Source organism: Cydia pomonella, chromosome 25 (genome assembly GCF_033807575.1).
Source record: "Cydia pomonella isolate Wapato2018A chromosome 25, ilCydPomo1, whole genome shotgun sequence".
In the NCBI taxonomy this organism is placed as follows: Eukaryota; Metazoa; Arthropoda; class Insecta; order Lepidoptera; family Tortricidae; genus Cydia; species Cydia pomonella.
Window position 1 is genome coordinate 1248788 of NC_084727.1, and position 24415 is coordinate 1273202.

General features: G+C 36.5%; 1 protein-coding gene across 1 annotated transcript in view; it reads right to left on the bottom strand.

Moving 5' to 3' along the window:
- Positions 1 to 24415, bottom strand: part of LOC133531728 (galectin-4-like) — a 39277-nt gene that overhangs the window by 11121 nt on the left and 3741 nt on the right. The window contains exons 2-5 of the mRNA XM_061870110.1: positions 21568 to 21656; positions 20471 to 20678; positions 17770 to 17910; positions 14094 to 14175 (exon numbers count right to left, since the gene is read on the bottom strand). Of these exons, the coding sequence (XP_061726094.1) occupies positions 14094 to 14175; positions 17770 to 17910; positions 20471 to 20678; positions 21568 to 21656 (520 nt within the window). The remainder of the gene's footprint in view (positions 1 to 14093; positions 14176 to 17769; positions 17911 to 20470; positions 20679 to 21567; positions 21657 to 24415) is intronic.

Below are 24415 nucleotides of genomic sequence, written 5' to 3' on the forward strand. Positions count from 1 at the left end.
ATGTAGCGGTACTGATAAATCCGCTACTTCACGCTAGATGTCCACTACGAAAATAATAAGCGTTTTGGTATGAACACTGTATGGAGTAAGCACTCAATGTTTACTTATTTTTCTATGTTAATACTTACTTATATGTTACGCGACAGAAACAATATCAAGGATTCCTTTACTTCCTTACGATCTTTTTTGTTGGACTTTTCAAAGCATCTAAGACTAGTACCTACTTAACAGAAACCCTACGCCTGTTTGAGACTTTTTTTTAACGTGGCTACACAGTTTGGTCGACATAGTGAACAGCGACTGCCTCCGTCTGTCTGTCTGTCCGACGCTTTGCTCCGTGGTCGTTAGTGCTAGAAAGCTGAAATTTGGCATGGATATATAAATCAATAAAGCCGACAAAGTCGTACAATAAACTCTAAAAATTTTTTTACCACACGTAAATTGGGGGTGAATTTTTTTTTTGCTTCAACCCTACAATGTGGGGTATTTTTGGAAAGGTCTTTCAAAACTAATAGGGGTCTTCAACAAACATTTTTTGATAAAGTGAATATATTCGGAGATAATCGCTCCGAAAAAAAAAGTGTCCCCCCCTCTAACTTTTGAAACTTAGGTCCAAAAAATATGAAAAAAATCGTGGAAGTAGAGCTTAAGAAATACATTAAATGAAAACTATAGCGGACATGATCAGTTTAGTTGTTTTTGAGTTATTGCAAAAAGTTTCCCCTTCATAGTAAAAAGACTTACTTTAATTAGGTACTGATTATGCAAATTTGCCTATTTGTTTCATCCCTTGGTTAACAATTTACTATAATTTAAGCTCCAGTTTAGCTTATTGTGACGGAAGAGTAACTACGGAACCCTACACTGAGCGTGGCCCGACATGCTCTTTGCCGGTTTTTTTATGACAAGATTGGTGTTGTGGCCGAAAACACGACACCAATCATTGTATTTGTTACGGTTTCAGTGTGCAAGATTATACGATCTTACCTAAAATTATTAGAACATACCATTTTGTATTAATCAATCAATTTTTCGTGTTATGGCTCCATCAAGGTGTTGATGATTCTGCCAACCTAATCCATGTAAAAGAGTATTAACTATTATTTATAAATATAAATAATAGTTAATACTAAAAAAATTAAAAAAATATTATTAAAATTATTTGAAGTTTTTATTTGACAGCTTTGTCAAAGGCACAGATATGGATTGTGGAATAAAAGGAGGAATATTCTAACTTGCACATGTAACCCGCGCCTTAAAATATGCAAACTTACATGCGCTGTGTGCAAGTGTTTATCGCTAGTATTTACGCTAGTTCTTCGAGCAACACGGAAGGGAGACGGCATTTATACTATTTCCTCTGCCGAAGCATAGGTACTGGGGGTACCGCGAAAATCGAAGTTCGTCAATTGCGGGCATTTTTCTCTGTCACTCTAATTACGTCTTAGTGAGAGTAAAAGAGAAAGATCTCCGCAATTTGCGAATTTCGGTTTTCGCGGTAGGCCCAGTACCTATGCTTCGGCAGAGGAAATAGTATAAATGCCGTCTCCCTTCCGTGTTGCTCGAAGAACTCCAGTGCCAAACCATGAGTTGTGACGTCATCAGAATCTTCAATGTCGTTTCGACTTCGGTCACGTGACGTGTTAAAAGATATTTTAAATTCAATATTTACAAAAATATGCTCATTACATTAGAGGTCCACTAAAGGTAGTTTAACATGTTCTTATAATCCATAAGAATTTATTGGGATACTATTCTGCTCTAAGATTTGTAGATGGAAATAACCCTATATTTCGCATATCTGATTTAATTCTCTCAAAATCAGGTAGCGTGGATGCACCCGCAGATTTGGCTCGCCGATTTCGACCGATATCATCGATAAAATGGAGGTGCGGACGCAAGATTACGAATTTGTGACGCTAGTATTCGCGTTTTGGGTCATTTTTCATTTCATTTTTTTTTATATTCTTTAGATTACTTTAAAGGCACCCTTTTTCAAATAAAAGAACAATTTTTGAAATCGGTTCACATTATAGAGAATTATCCTCGTAAATCCAACATACGTGCATTACATGGCGCAAATTAGTTAGACAATTTGCCGATAGATGGCGCTGTACACAAAAATACTTAGTACAGGGATCGGAACCGGTTTTTTGCAAAATATCGAAATAACCATATATTTCGGTTTATTTTATACTCTAAATGTAGGACTCAGTTGTGTTTTCAGATAACGACTTCGTATTATTAGATTGCCTAATTAGAAATGAAGTAATTAACAAAGAACGAAAAAATACAGTTTTCGTTCCCATACAAAAAATACCGGTTTCCGATCCCCGCTTAGTATAGGCAAAGTTATATAAATCTATGGTATAGATACATTTCATCAAACAAAAGTCTCGCCTTTATAGTTAACAAAATAATTCAAAGTTTGTCCGGAACCCTCGGTGCGCGAGTACATCCAACTCACACTTGACCGTTTTTTTTAAATCTAGACGGCTCAAATTTTCCGCAGCTCTGTTTTTAAGTGACTGTATCTAGTGTGTAATCTTTAACTTTTTGTGTATATTGTAAATACTTTTGAATATTTTTATTTAACATGTAAACTGTAAGCTTGTGTGTATGATCAATAAAATAAATCCTCCTTCTTCCTCGCGTTGTCCCGGCATTTTGCCACGGCTCATGGGAGCCTGGGGTCCGCTTGACAACTAATCCCAAGATTTGACGTAGGCACTAGTTTTTACGAAAGCGACTGTCATCTGACCTTCCAACCCAGAGGGTAAGCTAGGCCTTGTTGGGATTAGTCCGGTTTCCTCACAATGTTTTCCTTCACCGAAAAGCGACTGGTAAATATGAAATGATATTTCGTACATTAAGTTCCGAAAAACTCATTGGTACGAGCTGGGGTTTGAACCCGCGACCTCCGGATTGCAAGTCGCACGCTCTTACCGCTAAGCCACCAGCGCTTCAATAAAATAAATATCACCATAAATCTAAAATGGGTCTTTAATGATTGGAAATTAACGGTAATTTCTTTTCTGATCAAATCGGTTGATTTTTTTTTCTTTTTTTTTTGTGACGCTATGTCGTATTTGATCATTCCGTCTGGACTGGCCTTCAGAGACGAGTGAATGTGGGCAACCGGCTGTACACACTTGTCGTAAGACCTCGAGACAGTTCGGGAACGAGTGTCTCATCCTTCGCCGATTGGGTCGAACCGGTCTCGGCTCTGGGCGAGTGTGAACAGACGGCATTACAGCACTCGCTCATCGCATCTTGCTTATCTTCAGGGAATATAATAAAAGTAATAAAACAGGTCGAAAACTTCATTTTTTATTAACCATCGTAATACAACAAACAGGAATTACATATTCTTAAAAAGCAAAAGGCGTAAAAATGCGATTTATACAGGGTGGACCAAAAGTCTTTTTACATTTGTATACAAAATTGTATACAAATGTGAAAAGACTTTTGGTCCACCCTGTATAAATTCCTGAAAAGGAAAATACAAGTTTTTATTTATTTATATTGAAACATTTTCTTGCTTATAAACATACGATCCTAAATCATATAAAATGCAAATCTAAATGATACATTTATTTACTAAGTCTTAAATGTGACATTTGCGAATATTTTTACGACCATAATGTTTTTGAAACATTTCTTCTTAATAATAAATATTAGTAAGAAAATGTGTTTAATTGCACCAAAGAGAATTAGAAATAGAGGTGGATTGACAAAGAAAATTATGTAGGCACAGTAAATTTACTGCCATCTTTAGACACATGATTAAAACTTTTACGCCATTTGACTTTGATCCTTATTCTTTCACTGATGTGTGTTAAATTTGTTAAATATCAAAAAGTGCAGCAACGTTTCGAGCGATGGCGCCATAACCTTTAGGTTGTGCCCGACAAGATGGCGCCACCTTTTGATATGAATCAACTTTTTTTGTTTTGTTATCCTGTCCCGTTGTCCAAGGGACAACAGTGGCACAGTTTGTTTGAAGAGACGTTGTATGCCGATCTATTAACATGCTTAGTAGGGGGCCCATTATGGACATTGGTTATAACGACCACAAAAACGCAAGTTTGATACATTTAAGTACCATAAAATCAGTATTTCAATGAACTTTTGTCCCCTGGACAACTAATCGTAACCATGGCAACGAGTGACGCTAAAAAGTTGATTCTCCCATTTAACAAATTTAACAAATATCAGAGTCAAATGGCGTTCTAAACGTTTTGATCATGTGTCGAAAGATGGCAGTGAATTTACTGTGGCTACAAAATTTTCTTTGTCAATCCACCTCTATTTCTAATTCTCTTTGGTTGTACATTGATATACAGTCAAGAGCACATGTTTCCAAGCTTGTGACGTACTCATACGATTTTTTTTTCGTTACTGATCAATAAAATTTTGGACAATATAAGCGCTATGTCACCGTATATAGTCACCATGAGATATACCGGAGCGGCCGAGGTGGTCAAAAATATCTGACCACGCACCTAACGCCTTGACAATGTAAACTAAAAAAAACTATGGCTCTCAGACGAAGAACCTACTGAAAGGTAGGAAGACGTGTACGGTCATAACATATAAATAATAAATAAATATTATTACTAAGTCCCACAGTAAGCTCAATAAGGCTTGTGTTGAGGGTAATATTAAGTTAAGGGTAAATACTTAAATACATAGAAAACACCCATGATTCAGGAACAAATATCCATGCTCATCACACGAATAAATGCCCTTGCCAGGATTTGAACCCGGGACCATCGGCTTCATAGGCAGGGTCAGTACCCACTAGGCCAGACCGGTGGTCACATATATCTATATTTATTCATATATGTATATAAAGATTTTTTATTTTTATATAGTTAATAGTATGTAATAAAATATAATTAATTTAGGAATAGTTATTAATGACTCTTAGCTTAACTGGAAGAGATCCCTCTTAGGGATAAGTCCGCCTTTGTACAACACACTAATTTTCTATCTGATGTAATCAATATTTATTTCTCTCGTACAATATTTACGATATAAGTGCGAAAAATAAGAATTACCTATTCGCACATGTATCGTACGTTTTACAGTAATGACCCTTTAAATTTTCGGCATGATTACATAATGTGCTAATTTACGCACTAGTGCGGAAAAGTAGCACCGTATATACTGTAAGTGTTTACTTACAATAGAGGCGTGTTCAGATATTTGTGAACACCTTGGCCGCTCCGATATGTTTCATGCCGACTGTACCTACTAAAAATCTTCCTCAGAGCTACGAAAACGTATTACATACATTTATTCGGGACGAGTTGTAATTTTGATTTTAATTCGCCCAGAAAGAGGATTTCTTAAAATCAGACAAATTTTATTCAAATGTAACGAAACTTAAATACGACAGCAAAATCAAAATAACCTTTTTTTTATATATTTTTTTATACTACGTCGGTGGCAAACAAGCATACGGCCCGCCTGATGCGACCACGGGCCTATTGCAAAATAAAACACAAGGTCAATTAGTGTTTTTTAATGTAAAATCACTAATTGCATAATAAAATACGTACAAGCTAATACTATTAGTGATTTTGTGTGTAAAATTTTGTGTGTTTTGCATGCAAGCTAATACTATTAGTGATTTTGTATGTGAAATCAGTAATTGCATAAAAAATACAAGCTAATGCTATTAGTGATTTTGTGTGTAAATCACTAATTGCATAAATGCATACAAGCTAATACTATTAGTGATTTTGTATGTAAAATCACTAATAATAGCTCGTATTTTATTATGCAATAGGCCCTTGACTGTATAATAAATTATGCACAACCAGGTATAATAAATAGACAACGCAAGTAGTCTGTAATATAATAATTATGATCCTAACAAAAAAAAATTGGGCTAAAAATGTTTGCCAAGGCGCGTAACGGGTTGTCCATACATGACGTCACACGAATTTCTAGATTTTTTTTACCCCTCCCCTCGTCTCATCTGGTCATATTTGGCAATATATTTTGTCATTTGTACAATAAAGAGTTTATACATACATACATGCTGCGCCGACCCCAAATGAATAAGGGCAAGCGAATGATGAGATGAAGTGAGCCCCCCCCCCCCCCCTTCCCCTTGTCACATTTTATTGAGCCTGCCCCCTAAACGTGTGACGTAATAGTGTAACTTGTTCTTTGGAAAATTTTGGTTAGGTTGGTTCAATTCAATTTAAGTAAGTTATAGATGTCAGTTCTAAGTTTCTAATTCTAACCTATGTCCCCATATATTTATTCACTTTAAATTACCATTTTTTTTAATGCGGATTGACTTAAACATAGTCTAAATATTTTATCAATAATTAATTTTAAAACGAAATAATTAAACCATTATATACATATACACCGTGTTTTTATTGAATTTCGCGTTTAAGAAAACTAAATGGCAAAAAATACTATCTTTTTTTTTTAAAGTAATTAAATGTTGCTTATAGCGTTGTTGTAACACGGGCATTACGTTTCATTCAATCAAACAATTGAAAACTGTGACATATCAATGTCTTTTTGAACATCAATCATCCGAGATAGTGCTTACGTTTAGTAGCAAATGTATAAACTCGTACTAAACACTAATCAATATGTAAACAGGTCCTAAGGCCAGTGTATACGCTCGTAAGGGCCTTATAAGATAGAATTAAATTATTGAATATCTCCGGAACGGAGTTAATTATAATACCGGTTTCTTTGAGAAAGTTACTTAATTTTAGCTCAGGAATACACCCTTGAAATTAACGGAAATAAAAAAAAACACGGTGTATAAAAAAAAACTGAATATACTCAATGAAACCTTATAATAAATCAACCTGATGGCATGTAATTGGTTCTGGTTAATTGGCACTTGTGTTGTCTATTTACTTTATATATCTATTGTTTTTTTTTAATAAGTAAATGCTATAGAAATACACTCTCAGTGCATGATTAATAAAAAAAAGTATCGATTTTTGATTAAAAACTTAAAAACAACGCTTGATTCTTGATTCCGATTCACAAGGCACCTGAAAAATAATAATTAAAGATTTATATATTTATTCTCATAATATTAAATTACACTATAAATTATGGTATGCGTGTATATACGGTGAGGAAACCGAAAGATTTTAACACTATTCCTGATCACATTTAGAGACTAAAATGTCATATAAACTTATAAACTTTTCTGGATTCCGCCTAGTTTCAGAGTTAATTATTATTATTATTATGAGCCCATACTGTCCCACTGCTGGGCAAAGGCCTCGTATTCTTCCACGTGTCCCTATCCTCGAAAGTCTCCCACCAGTCTCTGTCGAAGGCATCAAGTTCGTCCCGCCATCTCCGACGAGGTCTACCGTGACGCTTTACAACCTGTGGGACCCAACAGGTGGCTGTTTTGGCCCACAGGTCATCCGGCATACGGCAGACGTGCCCTGCCCAGTGTCAGAGTTAATACCAATTAAAAAAAATCTTATTGTAATTTAGTGCAAAACGCCATTTCGATGGCGACGATGCCATTATCGGGCGTAGTCTAAATATCGTTATTGATAAATGACAAAAAGTGACAAGTAAATTTTTATGTACAAATATATTTAAAAAATTGAATTTTTTTTTTTTCATTGGCAAAATTTACTTAAATTTTTATATATTTTTTTCCTTCTTTTGAACTCAGAAGTGCGTGGTTAAAATCTTTCGGGTTCCGTTACACCGTGTATTATGCTCGTCATTAATATTTACATAATATTATTTAATTTATTATTTATTACATTAGAGCTGTTTACTTGAATATCATTAATGTATGATTTTACGTTACTTGTACCAAAAGATACAGATTCAACTTTGCCCATACGTCGTGGGCAAAGTCATTTTGCAATTATTATTTCTTACCGATTTAAAATGTCATACTTGTCTATGTGCGTAATTATAAGCATTAATGAATTCTGTTGACAAGGATGAACATAAGTATGTACGCAAGGCCGTCTTGAAAGCACAAGAATTTGGGACCCTTTTGGAAAGTAAAAAACGCGAATTAAACTAACTGTTTTCTACTATGATCTTCTATTTATTGTGGTAATCAAATATAATGTTTTAGTTTGTCCTTCGGGGCCCCGGGAGGACGGGGGCCCTGGGCACGAGCCCCGTGTGCCCTAATGGTAAATACGGTATTTTATGTATCTATACACTTTTTAAGTATTAGGATATGACCATATTACACACAAAAACGGAATACAAAATAGTTTGAAGCGTAATTTATCCAAACTATAAGGTTTTCTACACATTTTTAAATGAATTATTAAAGTCTGGTTGAAAAAATAGCAGAGGCTATCATTTAAAATTGTTTTGAATTTAACCTAAATACGATTAAAAAAAAAATTTAATCTCATATATCTTTGACGTCGACGTTTGTATGAAAAAGTTTTTATGGTAACAATCTGTTTTCAATAAATTCCTTTACCAATGTGAATAAGAAAATTGTGTACATATTTATGACGTTGATTGTACGTAAGTATACAAAAAAAGCACAATGAACAAAGACAAAACAGAAAAAAAAATACCAATATTATAAATTAGAAAAAAAAAAATATCATTATTCATTACTATCATTTGTATTGTCGCCATCAGATATCAGAGCGGCCTAGGTGCTCACAAATATGTGTACACGCCTCTATTGTCAAAGCGTTAGAGTGCATGTTCAGATATTTTTGAACACCACGGTCGCTTCGGTATATCTGAAGGCTGTACACAAACGAATAAGTGATACAAAAGCAAGTTAAAAAATAAAAAAATATAGGTCTACTCTACCTAGGGCCGTTATAGCACAGATCGTTCTACGGAACACCTCAATAGAAACCTGCGCAAAAAGAAAATCGAAATTAATACATGCACAATTAAAAACAAAACACAATAAATAACAAGTGGATTTGGTGGCCTTTAAGCTTCTCAATGCCAAAGGCTCTTATACACCGTGTTTTTATTTAATTCCGTTCACTCCGGGATATGGGTGAGTACTTTTAAGAAAACTAAATGCCATAGTTAATTAAAAAAAATTTTTTTTTTATAAATGTAATTAAATGTTGCATATAGCGTTGTTGTAATACAGGCATTACATTTAATTCAACAAAAAAATTGAAATCTGTGACATATCAATGTCATTTGAACATCAAACGTCCGAGATAGTACTTACGTTTCGTAAATAAATGTATACACTCGTACTAAACACTAATAAATATGTAAACAGGCCCTAGGGCAAGTGTGTACGCTCGCAAGAGCCTTATAAGATAAAAATAACTTATTGATTATCTCCGAAATTGAGTTAATTAGAATACCGGTGTCTTTGAGAAAGTTACTTTATTTAAGCTCAGGAATGCACCCATGAAATTAACGAAAAAAAAAACACGGTGTATAAGGTGCTAAAATATTCGCTACCGATATTTTAAGAGATGGTACTTTACATTAAAACAATTAACTTTAAATATAAATTAAGAAAACTTTGCATATAATTTTTTGTTTTAATTTTCCGAACAAAAAAAAATCACAAGTTTAACACTTAAATATCATTATTAGTCTAGGGATTAGTTGCCAAGCGGACCCCAAGCTCCCATGAGCCGTGCAAAAATACCGGGACAACGCGAGGAAGAAAAAAAAGATGGTTCGGCGCCCCGTGTAGTGGCCGGTTAAGTATTAAATAAGAGGTTATGGAATCTGTTCAATGAGGTCTCATTTAATTATCTCATTAACAAGGTGCTTTCACGAAGCAAACTTTATTTTCAAAATTTTCACGAAAAAACAAAGATATTATATTATTACTTTGATTTACTTTGAAGCTCTGCGTAGGGGGCGCCACTGCCACAATCCATCAGAATCTGAATCCGTGAAACAAGAAAACCTAAATTTCGTTATCTAACCTCTCTATCCTCTTGCATATTCGAGCGATGAAGAGGCAGATAACTACATTTCGATTTTCGCGTTTCCCAGTAAGCCCTTTGTAAACAAACCGCCTCGATGCATCAATGTCATATTTTATTATCTGTGAAAACATGTCAAAAAACAGTTTCAAGGCACAGTATGTATAAGTTACTCTATGGTTTATGAAAGGTGCTAGTGCTGTACTCTGGCGGCAGAAAATGGAGAGTTGAGCTCTGGCAACCTTACTCACCGGAAGGAACACAACACTGAATAGGGTCTAGTGTTATTTGGTGTAGTTCTGCCTTAAATGGTTCCTATAGTCAAATGACAAAGCAAAGAGAAGGTTAAAGGAGACCACCAAAGCGGCATGCAAATGAAATACACCCAAGATCAATTAAAACAGGCCAATTCGTCGTATGATAACCCTATAAAAATCCTTTCCTTCCTCGCGTTGTCCCGGCATTTTGCCATGGCTCATGGGACCCTGGGGTCCGCTTGACAACTAATCCCAAAATTTGGCGTAGGCGCCAAAGCGACTGCCATCTGACCTTCCAACCCAGAGGCTAAACTAGGCCTTGTTGGGATTAATCCGGTTTCATCACTTTCCTTCACCGAAAAGCGACTGGTAAATATCAAATGATATTTCGTACATGAGTTCCGAAAAACTCATTAGTACGAACCGGGGTTTGGACCCGCGACCTCCGGATTGCAAGTCGCACGCTCTTACCGCTAGGCCAACGCTTTACATAATCCTATACAAAGCAACCTATTTAAATTACTCTTAAGTGCACATACAAACGCCTCACGCCTGTTCATAGCGCATTAGCACGTGTCTAAATAATCTTAACTAATATATCCTTCAGATCTCGAGATTTGCTCCTGAACTAAAAGATCGAACTAGTTCCTTTGACCGATTAACCGAGATCGGAGCGCTTTTTTTAAAGACCGAGCGGGCACAACTCTAACGTAGCCCCTTAAGATGACCTCAGTAAGATGACCCTTTCAAATAAATATAATAATAATTTAGAAAACAGAAAAACACCATCCCTTTTATATTTACATTTTTTTTAATGCATGCCAATTAAAAATACAGAATTATTTTCAGCCAATTGTGGAATAAATATAAATGATCATGTATAAAGATACTTTAAAATGTCCTGCGACATGACGACAATTTTTTTTTTTTTTTATTTATCCAAAATTTATTTATCCAAAAAAAAGTTGGTACAATATATATTTACATAATATTTCGCCAAACATAACGTTTATCGGCGAATGTTGCACTCACTTACAGTTTTTGTGTACCCGATCTTATCTTATGAACTATTTATTTATCTAAGTATTTATGATTATGACTTATTCTAAGTATTTAAGTATTTAAATGTGGCAGGGCCACTATTTTCATAGAAATTTGACATGTTTGCCAGGTTGGTGTACGAGTAGTGTGAGCTATGATAAAAATAAACACGGTGTAACATAAGGAACCCGAAAGATTTTAAACACGCACTTCTGAAGCCAAAAGAAGGATTTTTTTTTATATGAGTTTAAGTTTTCGCTGGTCAGGTAAGTGTGTTGCTGTTAGACCTACCTTACCACAAAGTTAATAGCGGCGGCGCGCGCCGGAGCAGAGTCCGCTCAGTACAAAGTGCCATTTTCGCCGCACGCACACAGACGTGACATTTACGCACACAGACGTGACATTTACGCACACAGACGTGACATTTACGCACACATTTACAGGCGTTCTCGGGCACTCTCGGGCAGAGCTTAGTCGGACTGTGCGCGCGTTGCTCACTTGAAGTCCCCGCCGCTACGTAGGTACCTACTGTCATGTACGTCAAAATGCAGTCTCTAAGGAATGTAAACATGTATGTATAAACGGATCGATGTATGTATGTCTGTAAACTTATGTTACCTACTCCTTTTTAAAATTCGAAATTAATACAGAAGCAACCCTAGTGAGTCGGGCAAGTTTAGGTATGTATTTTCAAGAACGGCGAGAACGGATCTTCTGTTTATTTTTTATTTTGGGACCTTTCACAGTAGATTAAGGAAGGATGTTGAGTGCTACCGTATTTTTAATAAATACCGAAAAAAAATTTTATTCAATAAATAAATTTAAAAAAAGGAAATTTCACCAAAAAACATTTTTCAAAGTTTTTTTTTCATATTTTTGCATGTGTGTAAATAAAAGTTTATGTTATGGTAAAACTGGCACTGAAAATGTTTTTTTTTTTTTGAAAATCTAGTTTTTGCAAAGGTTACTTGTCACTTTTATAACGTTAGACTATGCCTCATAATGGCATCATCGCCATAAAAAAAAATTTCTTTTTTGTTGTCAAAATTGACCTTGACTCATACCACCTCACAAATGCTTGGTCAAAATCTTTCGGATTCCTCGTGTAACACCGTGTATAAGTACAGTACTTTAGTTCATCGTTGGATTTTTTTTTCCTTCATACATAAACACAAAAAGGTGCAATCCACACTTCAAACCAGTGATCACAGATATATAAGATATAAAGTTAGACATACACAGATTAAATATATAAGTATATCTATACATTTACTTACCTTTCAATATTAGTACGAATTCACTTCACTCGCGTTTTACTGTTAAAACATGCTATTGTAGCCCGAGAAATACCAAACACTTAAATACTTTAATAGTAGGTTGAAAATAGTTTTGTATTTTTAACATGCGTTATTGTATAACCAGATAATAGTTTTGTATTCTATGCGCTGGTATATTAACACTGTAATACATTTTCAAGGAATATAGAAAAAAGAAATTCCACTTTTTACACTTGACAATGCTAGAAAAGAAAATGTATTAAAAATAAATTACATAAAATTCACCCTTTCATTCCAACTTTGCCCAGATATAATTATAATTTAATATAATTATGTAATATATGACGACCGGTCTGGCCTAGTGGGTAGTGACCCTGCCTACGAAGCTAATGGTCCCGGGTTCAAATCCTGGTAAGAGCATATATTTGTGTGATCAACACGGATATTTGTTTCTGAGTCTTGGGGGTTTTCTATGTATTTAAGTATTTATAATTATATATTATATATAACGTTGTCTAGGTATCTGCAACACAAGCCTTATTGAGCTTACTGTGGGACTTAGTCAATTTGTGTAATAATGTCCTATAAGAAAAATATACTCGTTATGCTATGTCGGTTATATTGAATAATATAGATAGATTTCTATATTTTTTAAACTAAAAATATCATGCATATGGACACTTGGCCAATATCTCATACACATATCATGTACATATTATATATATTTCTTATATATACATAAACACAAATATATACATATATATACTTTTTACATTTTACAATGCTAGAAAAGAAAATGTATTAAAAATAAATTACATAAAATTCAACTTTGCCCTTTCTTTCCAACTTTGCCCAGAGATAATTATAATTTAATATAATTATATAATATAATAGTTATGCTATGTCGTGTTCGATTGAATAATATAGATAGATTTCTATACATTTTTTAAACTAAAAATATCATGCATCAGTATGAGATATTGGCCAAATGTCCAGATGCATGATATTTTTAGTTTAAAATCGCTCGTGAATCTGGGATCTCGGAAACCGCAGTAACGATTTCGATGAAATTTGCTATATGGGGGCGAAAAATCAATCTAGGTAGGTCTAGATCTCTGGGAAAACGCGCATTTTTGAGTTTTTATATGCAGATATTAAACGTAAGTACATCAAAGTAAATAATAGAAATACCAACAATGTATTATAATAACAGGAGGCCTAGCCAAGATAAATAAATAAATAAATAAATAAATAAATATTACAGGACATTATTACACAAATTGACTAAGTCCCACAGTAAGCTCAATAAGGCTTGTGTTGAGGGTACTTAGACAACGATATATATAATATATAAATATTTATAAATACTTAAATACATAGAAAACACCCATGACTCAGGAACAAATATCCATGCTCATCACACGAATAAATGCCCTTACCAGGATTTGAACCCGGGACCATCAGCTTCGTAGGCAGGGTCACTACCCACTAGGCCAAACCGGTCGTCAAACCAACCAACCGATCATAGAAAACGCCAATCGACATGGCCAAGAGTGAAGAAGCACTAGTTTTGACGAAAGCGGTAATGTATAGCTTACCCTGTGGAGCCCCGCCGTAGCCCGGGGCGCCGTAGGCCGGCGGCGGCGCGCCGTACGAGCCGTACGCCGGTGGACTTTGCGCCTGTTAAAAAAACAGTTTATTTCAAAAAAAAACATAATTTTTTTATACTACGTCGGTGAAAAACAGTCTCCGTAGCGTATATACACCTGCAACTCCAGAGGAGTTACATGCGCGTTGCAGATTCTAACACTCCACACCCTTGTTGAATGGCAACCTTACCGGCAGGACCACAACACTACGAGTAGGGTCTGGTGTTATTTGGCTGCTGTTTTCTGTAAGGTGGAGGTACTTCCCCTGTTGGGCTCTGCTCTAGATCTGGAATGAAATCCGCTATGCTGTGCCCTACCACACGAAGCGAGATGACATTCACAATGCCCATACATACTACTAATCTTAAATTTGAGCATACTACTAATCTTAAATTAAAAAGATTAAGTTAAGAGCCCGGTAACGATTTTAGAGCAGAAATGTAATATTGATAGATTTAGTCGTTGAAATTGTACACCTTTTGTTACGTAATATCTAAATAACAAGTATTGGTTTCTATTAGCATGTCTTCTTATCTTACTTTTTTAGGGTTCCGTAGCCAAATGGCAAAAAACGGAACCCTTATAAATATTATTAGGACATTATTACACAAATTGACTAAGTCCCACAGTAAGCTCAATAAGGCTTGTGTTGAGGGTACTTAGACAACGATATATATAATATATAAATATTTATAAATACTTAAATACATAGAAAACACCCATGACTCAGGAACAAATATCCATGCTCATCACACGAATAAATGCCCTTACCAGGATTTGAACCCGGGACCATCGGCTTCATAGGCAGGGTCACTACCCACTAGGCCAGACCAGTCGTCAAATAGACCTAAAACATGACGAATCTATAATCCTTATAGATTCGTCATGTTTTAATAATGAGGTCGCAAGCGTGCGTCCCCGGTAATATGTGACGAGAAGGGACTGTTTTTAAAAATTCATCACAAAATTATGGTGGTAAATTATACAAAATGATGTATAAGAACAGTTTCAGCAAATGTTGTAGATTGTTTAAGTGTCAAAATTACGTTTAAATTAAGTCGATTTTCAGAGAAATTGTCACTTGTTTTGAAGTTATTTCTGGAGAAAATTGATTTCGTCTAACTTTCATTTACACTACTCCAAATTTATAATAACAAAAGTTTTGTTTACTAAAGTTGAAGTACAGGATATGTGTGATACAGAATGACCATTTTTAGCAGTTCAAACTTTACGAAATTTACAAATACGACCTGTAAAATCAGTGCTTTACGCGCGACTTAAACGTCCATCAGAAAAACAATCATTTCTAATTAAGTGAGTCTGTTTTCAATAAAAAAAAAATTAATAAAATGAAAGATAGCAAGACGTGCTAATAGAAACCAGTACTTGTTATTTGTAATAGTTAACAAAAGGTGTACAATTTAATCGACTAAGTCTATTAATTTGACATTTTTGCGACCAAAATCGATTATTATTATTATTATTATGTCGTATGGCTTTTCCTGAATGAAGATTTACAATGTTATTTACACAAAAAAGAAATATACATATAATTATAGTTTTAAATCTAAATTGAGCAGCCAATCCCTTGCATCTGCTGTGAGGGCAATCAGGTCTTGCATGCCTCCGGCAAACCGCCTCGTAGGACATTTCTCTATGATGTGAGGGATTGTTTGGATAGGCTCCCCACAGTCACAGGCTGGTGTCGGCGAAATTCCCCATCTGTGGAGGTTTTTTTTTTTTTTTTTTTTTAAAGATTTTATAGTGTCTTTTGAAGACACAGGGCCCTCGCTAATGATACGGGCGACCCTGTGTCCGTAATGACATTTGCGAAATGCTGGTTTGTTTTATGCGATGCCGGGTCCGGCATCACCATCAGTCAAAAAGCAATGGTGATGCTCGAGTTGAAGACCCGGCGTTATTGTTATGATTTAGATGGTCCCATGGTCCCCGCGTCAAATACGGGCGGCCATGGTTCCTGGTTGAATTTTATGAAGATGGGAGTTTTGATTTAAGACATCTGTGGAGGTTGTGATTGCAGCGCCCCACTCCCGTTCGGATACGGTTTATAGTGACCCAAATCTTCCGTTGTTCTTTAAAGCCAGTCGGCAGTTTAGTGGGGTCTATGTTGGAGTCACCATCTTGTTCTTGCCACTGCTTTCTCCACTCCGCGGAAACATTAAATGGCTCTTGGCCCTGTAGCTGGTAGTCAGACCAAATAGGTTTGCGGGATGGAAGGCGCGCTCGAGGAAGGTGGTCCAGCGTCTCTCTTATCGGTAGTGCCTGAGTGGATGATTTATCCCATTCTCGTGCAGCAGCCTGAGTTCTTATTATGTCCGGAGGAGCATTGTGCGACAGCACGGGGAGCCATCTGGTCGGGGTTGGTAGCAAGCTGCCAGATCCGTACCAGAATCGATAACGGCATCTTAAGGAGTCTCAGAGGTGTGTAGAATTAATTCTACAATACTACACGTTTATTATATTTATTGTTACAAATTAAGGACTAAATTATTCTCTCATTTTAAGCATGTGTTTCTTTATAATGTATCTAACTTGCCTACATGTTCGACCTCCTAATGCGCTTAGTAATTCATCTGGAAATCTATTCAATATACAGGTACAGAAAGTAGCGGAACAAACAACGCTTCATAATTATCTATCATTCTGTAACAGCTTAACAAAATTAAAACAAAAAAAAAATAACCGCCGAAAAAAAAACTAAAAGGCAATAAAAAAACCGGCACTAACACGAAACGACCAACAAAAAAAACAATAGCGCACTGAAAAGAAAAAAAAATAATAATTTTGTCTTCAATAACGCAAGTCAATACCTACCCTACAATTACAATTATAATCTATTTCTATACACTTTATATACCTAATACAATCGCTAGGCTTATATCAATTTAATTACATCTAGAAAGTATGAACTATATACATACTTCTGAAATCAATCACACAAATTTGCGTATTTATATGTTTACAATCTGTTATTTTTGGAGTCTGTGCCAGCCTCGAACAAACTTGAGCACCTTAGTGAAGAGTTGAACGCAACACATTCCAAAACTGCAACCTCCGCCAATGGCCCAATACAAGGCAATACTAGGGGCGTCGATGAAGGTGCTCAAGTTTCGACCCCGCCCCTAAACATCTCACGTACATAATAAGCGGCCCCGTAAATACTGTAGAAGGGCCCGTTATTTACGTAAGACACTGTATTCCGTATCAACAGCCGTTTATTACATACGTGAGACATATTATGTAGGTTCAGTATATTGTATACATTTATGTACACTTTATTGAACATAAGACAGGTTAAGATACAATAAAACAGAATATGTGCAATGTACAAAGGCGAACTTATCAATATAGGGAGTCTCTTTCAGTCAACCTTTGAGCAATTGAGAGTAAAACATGATAGACAAACGAACACTAAATATGTACAAAAAAGTAAACAATGGTTGAATTATTACGTTAATAGTATAAGGTGACGTTCATTACTTACGTGAGACAGTATATATTCTGTATAAAGAGCACTTTATTATATACGTTGTATAAGGGGCCGTTCATTATTTACGTGAGACTTACGGGCGAAGATTTACATGTAAACTGAAGATTTACGTACCATATAAACCTGCTGTGGTGGCTGCGCTCCCTCAAACGCGACGAGCTGCACCATCACGTCGCCGTCGATAGTAAAGTGGGTTATGCGTTGAAAAGGTATGCGGTGCGGAAACTCGCAGAAATGTATTCCGTTGAGCGCCACCTAGAAAATTTTAAATGTTTGTTTGTTTAAACTTTATTGCCCAAATTTACTAAAAGAGTACAAATGGCGGACTTAACGCCTTGAGGCATTCTCTACCAGTCAACCATTGGGTTAAACAGAAATAGTTTGGTGCAGGATTGTGAAGAGTTGATATGGAAATAGACACAAGTCAAGACTACTACGAGTATCATACTATACTTACGCAAATGTATATTTTAAATATATCTACATACATACATATAATAATTATGTACCTATTAGTGTGAGATATCACGCAGACATTTAGTCACGAATGTTTTCAAATAAGTGCTTACGCAACTTGCTTTTCAATGTAAGCTTGCTCTGAGCTTGTCTGATAGGCAGAGGGAGAGCATTCCACAGACGTATTGCTTGGCAAGTGAATGAGTTGGACAAGAATCCAGTCCGATGAGGGAGGGCAGCCAGTTTCAGTTCGAGAAGCACGAAGAACATAACCAGGACGGGCTGTTATAAACTCAAATTTAGACCTGAGATAACTGGGTGCAACTGGGTCAAATAAAATTGAATACAGAGTACATAAAATTAGCAATGACCTGCGTTCACGTTGGGAGCCATTGGAGTTTACGGCGAAAAGCAGAGACATGGTCATATTTGCGGAGGTTAAAAACAAATCTGATGCAATTGTTGAGGAGACGATCAAGCGAGGATACATATATATTTTTTTTAATAAATATTATAGGACATTATTACACAAATTGACTAAGTCCCACAGTAAGCTCAATAAGGCTTGTGTTGAGGGTACTTAGACAACGATATATATAATATATAAATATTTATAAATACTTAAATAGATAGAAAACACCCATGACTCAGGAACAAATATTCATGCTCATCACACGAATAAATGCCCTTACCAGGATTTGAACCCGGGACCATCAGCTTCGTAGGCAGGGTCACTACCCACTAGGCCGAACCGGTCGTAAAAAACAAATGTCTATTTATCTTCAGGAACATCAAGATCGATTGACATTATTTACAAAAAAATGTCAAGTAGCCAATTTGCTCGTCTCAGTAAATTCGATCGGCGCTCTCTTCGTCAATAGACGCAGTTTCATAAATGTATACACCGTGTTTTTATTGAATTCCGTTATCTTCGGGGTATTTGTAAGTACGTTTAGGGAAACTACATGACATAGTTAATTTTCCAAAAAAAAAATTTTTTCTTAATTTTTTTTAACATTTTTTTATTATAAAAAGTAATTAAATGTCGCGTATAGCGTTGTTGTTGCACGGGCATTACATTTATCTCAATCAAACAATTGAAAACTGTGACATGTCAATGTCATTTCGAACATCGATCGTCCGACATAGTACTTACGTTTAGTAGCAAATGTATTAACCCGTACTAAACACTAATCAATATGTGAACGGGCCCTAAGGTAAGTGTACCCACTCGTAAGGGCTTTATAAGATAAAAATAAAATATTGATTATCTCCGAAATGGAGTTAATTAGAATACCGGTGTATTTGAGAAAGTTACTTAATTTAAGCTCAGGAATGCACCCTTGAAATTAAAGCAAATAAAAAAAAACACGGTGTAGAAGGCGAATGATTGCGGTTCGATTCTGTGACGCCTTGACTCCGTTCTATGACAAGATGGTTAATAAAATACAGTAAATCGCGTGCTTGCGGTCGGCCCCCTGCTCGCCATGAGACTTCCCAACGGAGTGTCGACTTGCAGGTAGTTGGCAAATACACATTTATTGTGTAAACGTCACAGATTCGATTCACCTCGGCGAGCCTAGTCGACGCCAGGGTTTAGGCTAAAGATGTACAGATTGTCTACAGATTCCCAATTCTACAAATGTTCTAATCTACCGATTCCCAATTCTATAGATAACCATTCTACAGATTCTCTAATCTACGGATTCCCAATTTAACAGATAACCAATTATACAGAGTCCAACAATCATAGTTCAATTCACAATTCTAAATAATTATACACCGTGTTGTTTTTATTCCTGTTAATTTCAAGGGTGCATTCCTGAGCTTATATTAAGTAACTTTCTCAATGACACCGGTATTCTAATTAACTCCATTTCGGAGATAATCAATAATTATTTTTTTATCTTATAAGGCATTTACGAGCGTATACAATTGCCTTTAGAATTGTGAATATGTCGAATTGGGAATCTGTACTTGGACTTGACACTTGGAGAGACTTTACACCTCCAAATTTTATTAGTATTAGTACTCTGACATTGGGGACCTTTTACATCTCCAGATTTAATGTGTTTTTAACCATAGAGACTACATCTCTATTGTTTTGTAGTAATTATTTATAATGTAATGTTTACCCAGGTATTGGCTGTTGTATTTATAAATGTTGTTATGTATTTTTCATGTCACTATATGATGTTACTATAAATGTTGTATTGACTTGTAAAAGAGCCCTTGAGGGCTACTTGCAGAATAAATTTTTGAATTTTGAATTTTGTAAAATTGAAAATCTATAGAGATAGAAATCTGTAGAACTGGGAACAAACCGACGCCAGCCTTTACCGAGAAGCTGGAAACTTACCTTAATGGATTGCGGTTCACAAAGCAGCAGGGCTTCAAAGTTGCCGCCCTGGCTCAGCGGCATACCGCCACCAGTTTCCTCCATGCCCCAGGACATGGCGGTGAGGTGGTTGCGCACCACACACTGCTCCACGAAGCGGAAGTTGAGGTGCAGAGCGATGTCGTCGCGGGGATCCGTGTTGGGGCCGCATTGCAGGTTTATGGCAAATCTGGAAACGGGCAGCGGTTACTCGGAAAAAAATAAACTAAATAAAATATAAATACTTAAATACATAGAAAACACCCATGACACAGGAACAAATATTTATGTTTATCACACAAATAAATGCCCTTATCGGAATTTGAAACCATCAAATAAAAATTGACGGCAAAGTCGACTTTGTCGGTTAAAATATGGGTTGCGATTTCGCGAAGTGCGTCGTTTATGGCCAGGCAACAATTTAAAAGTTAAAAACATCGTCTCGATTTCGGGACTAATGTTGCATTCAAATTTCATTATTTTTCGTGTTCAAAACTTTAAAAAAAAATCGAAACGGCCATATCAAATGAAGGCATAGATCCATTAAACAGCAAAACAGATGATCAGAACTTACAAAGAGAATTTGCAATAGAGGTGGATTGTCAAAGAAAATTTTGTAGCCACAGTAAATTTACTGCCATCTTTTGACACATGATTAAAACTCTTAGACCGCCATTTAACTTTGATCCTTTATCTTTGACTGATATGTGTTAAATTTGTGGCGCCATCTTACCGGGCACAACCTGATGGCGCCATCGCTCGAAACGTAGTCGCCATACCTTTGGCCTTTGATCTATTAGATGGCGCCACGTTTCAAGCGATGGCGCCACAACTTTTAGCCGACGCCCGGTAAGATGGAGCCACTTTTTGATATTAAACAAATTTAACACATATCAGTGAAAGAATAAGGATCAAAGTTAAATGGCGTTTTAAAAGTTTCAATCATGTGTCGAAAGATGGCAGTAAAGTTACTGTGGCTACAAAATTTTCTTCGACAATCCACCTCTATTTCTATTTATTATTACGTGTGTTAAGGCATATAATAACTAAATATACGCGTTCTTAGAGTTAAGGTATACCTTTGAGCGCCCGGCGGCACGTTGCCCTGGAACCGCATCATGCGTCCCGGGAACATGCCCCCGGGGATGGGGTGCACGCATGGGATGACCTGGAACAAGTGGAATAAAAAGCAAGTGTGATAAAACAGCGTAAACCCGGGTAAGGTTAATACAGCATCAAGACTCTGCATGGAGGCAGAGGAGACGCCTTTGCCTAATGCGCACTCGTGACTCAACCCTGGGCAGACACATATTACGTCCGGAGGAGTTAAGGTCTCTCGAGATCAAGAGGATCCTGCAGCTGTTTGAAGTTGCAGGCTTGGATCGAGAGTTGTAGTAGGTGGCGATCACAATGGATCAGGAATGGTCGCAGTGATATTTAGGCTGTAGAGCCTTACATAGCCCCTGACAGAGAAGAAGGTCAATACAGTGTTTTTTAGGGTTCCGTAGCGAAATGGCAAAAAACGGAACCCTTATAGATTCGTCATGTCCGTCTGTCTGTCCGTTTATATCACAGCCACTTTTTTCCGAAACTATAAGAGCTATACTGTTCAAACTTGGTAAGTAGATGTATTCTATGAACCGCATTAAAATTTTTACACAAAAATAGAAAAAAAAAACAATAAATTTTGGGGGCTCCCCATACTTAGAACTGAAACTCAAAAAATCATACGTGTGGGGTATCTATGGATAGGTCTTCAAAAATGATATTTAGGTTTCTAATATCATTTTTTTCTAAACTGAATAGTTTGCGCGAGAGACACTTCCAAAGTGGAAAAATGTGTCCCCCCCCCCCCCCCCCCCTGTAACTTCTAAAACAACAGAATGAAAAATCTTAAAAAATATATATGATATACATTACCATGCAAACTTCCACCGAAAATTGGTTTGAACGAGATCTAGTCAGTAGTTTTTTTTAATACGTCATAAATGGTACGGAACCCTTCATGGGCGAGTCCGACTCGCACTTGGCCGCTTTTTTTTTAGTTGCTGTATTTTTTTAGGAAATTGCCTCGCCCGTATGCTCGCCCAGTGTGGAACCGGCTAATAAATGACTTTTTATTTTCATTTTATCTATTTTTGAACTGTATCGCGCTGGTGGCCTAGCGGTAAGAGCGTACGACTTGCAATCCGGAGGTCGCGGGTTCAAACCCCGGCTCATACTAATGAGTTTTTCGGAACTTATGTACGAAATAGCATTTCATATTTACTAGTCGATTTTCGGTGACGGAAAACATCGTGAGGAAACCGGACTAATCCCAACAGGGCCTAGTTTTACCCTCTGGGTTGGAAGGTCAGACGGCAGTCGCTTTCGTAAAAACTAGAGCCTACGCCAAATCTTGGGATTAGTTGTCAAGCGGACCCCAGGCTCCCACGAGCCGTGGCAAAATGCCGGGACAACGCGAGGAAGAAGAAGAACTGTATCGTGTATTTAACTGATATCATCCAAGTATAAAAGCGACGATACGAAAGTAGAAGAATTAAAGAGGTTAGAGGTGTCGTATTACGGTATTGTAAATTCGGATCTTATTTTCTGCTGAGAAGCCTGGACACTAAGACTTTGTACAGAGCTGCACCGCACCGCAAGGCATTCTGAATACGAATGTCAATTTCTTCGTCATCACGGGTATCGGGGGGGACCGACAGCACGCCGCCCGGCCGGTCGACCTAGGTACCGATGGGTGGATGTGGTGGACACGGATCTGCGCGAGCTCCAGGTTGAAGACTGGCGAGAAACTGCACAGGACCGGGATCAGTGGCGAGCAGTAGTGTTGGAGGCCAAGACACACTGGGTCGCTGCGCCAGAGGAGTAAGTAAGTAAGAGGTGTAGAAGTTTAGAGAAATTACCTTGAAATATCAGGATTTTAAGGGAGATCGTTGAAGAAATTTGCCAAAAATGATAACGACAAAAAGTGAACAAGATGTATAAGGAATTAGTAATAGTAGGGGAACTATGAGATACGTTATAGGAATATCTACCCCCAACCATTGACGACCGGTTTGGCCTAGTGGGTAGTGACCCTGCCTACGAAGCTGATGGTCCCGGGTTCAAATCCTGGTAAGGGCATGTATTTGTGTGATGAGCATGGATATTTGTTCCTGAGTCATGGGTGTTTTCTATGTATTTAAGTATTTATAAATATTTATATATTATATATATCGTTGTCTAAGTACCCTCAACACAAGCCTTATTGAGCTTACTGTGGGACTTAGTCAATTTGTGTAATGATGTCCTATAATTTTTTTTTTTATAAATAAATATTATAGGACATTATTACACAAACTGACTAAGTCCCACAGTAAGCTCAATAAGGCTTGTGTTGTGGGTATTTTGAAAACGATAAATACAATATTATAAATACTTGAATACATAGAAAACACCCATGACTCAGGAAGAAATATTCATGCTCATCACTAGTGATGTGCCGCCTTGAAATTACGCACTTAAGGAAATTCTCATTGGTGAAAATTACCGTAATTTACCGAGAATTCTCGGTAACTTACCCCTTAAGGATATTCAGTTAAGATTGAAAATTGTATACAAGTTTTGTGATTTTGAAATATTTTATTAATTTGTACGTTACTTTTAAGTGTAGTTATGTTATTGACACATGGTATTTTTTTATGTAATATTTTCATGGTAAAACAAATACCTAACTATCAAAAATGTTATTAGGATCAACTATTGATTAGCCAAAGTATCTTGCGTGATGGGAGCTTGAAGTTTGGTTTCAAAAGATGAAATGCTTCAATCCATAAAGGATGTTCAGATATTGACAATGGTAAGCCAGTTACGTAAACTGCTCTTACCTGGCCGAAGGGTGTCGTGTTTCGGAGGTTCCGGGGCAAACTGCCGAATCCGACACAA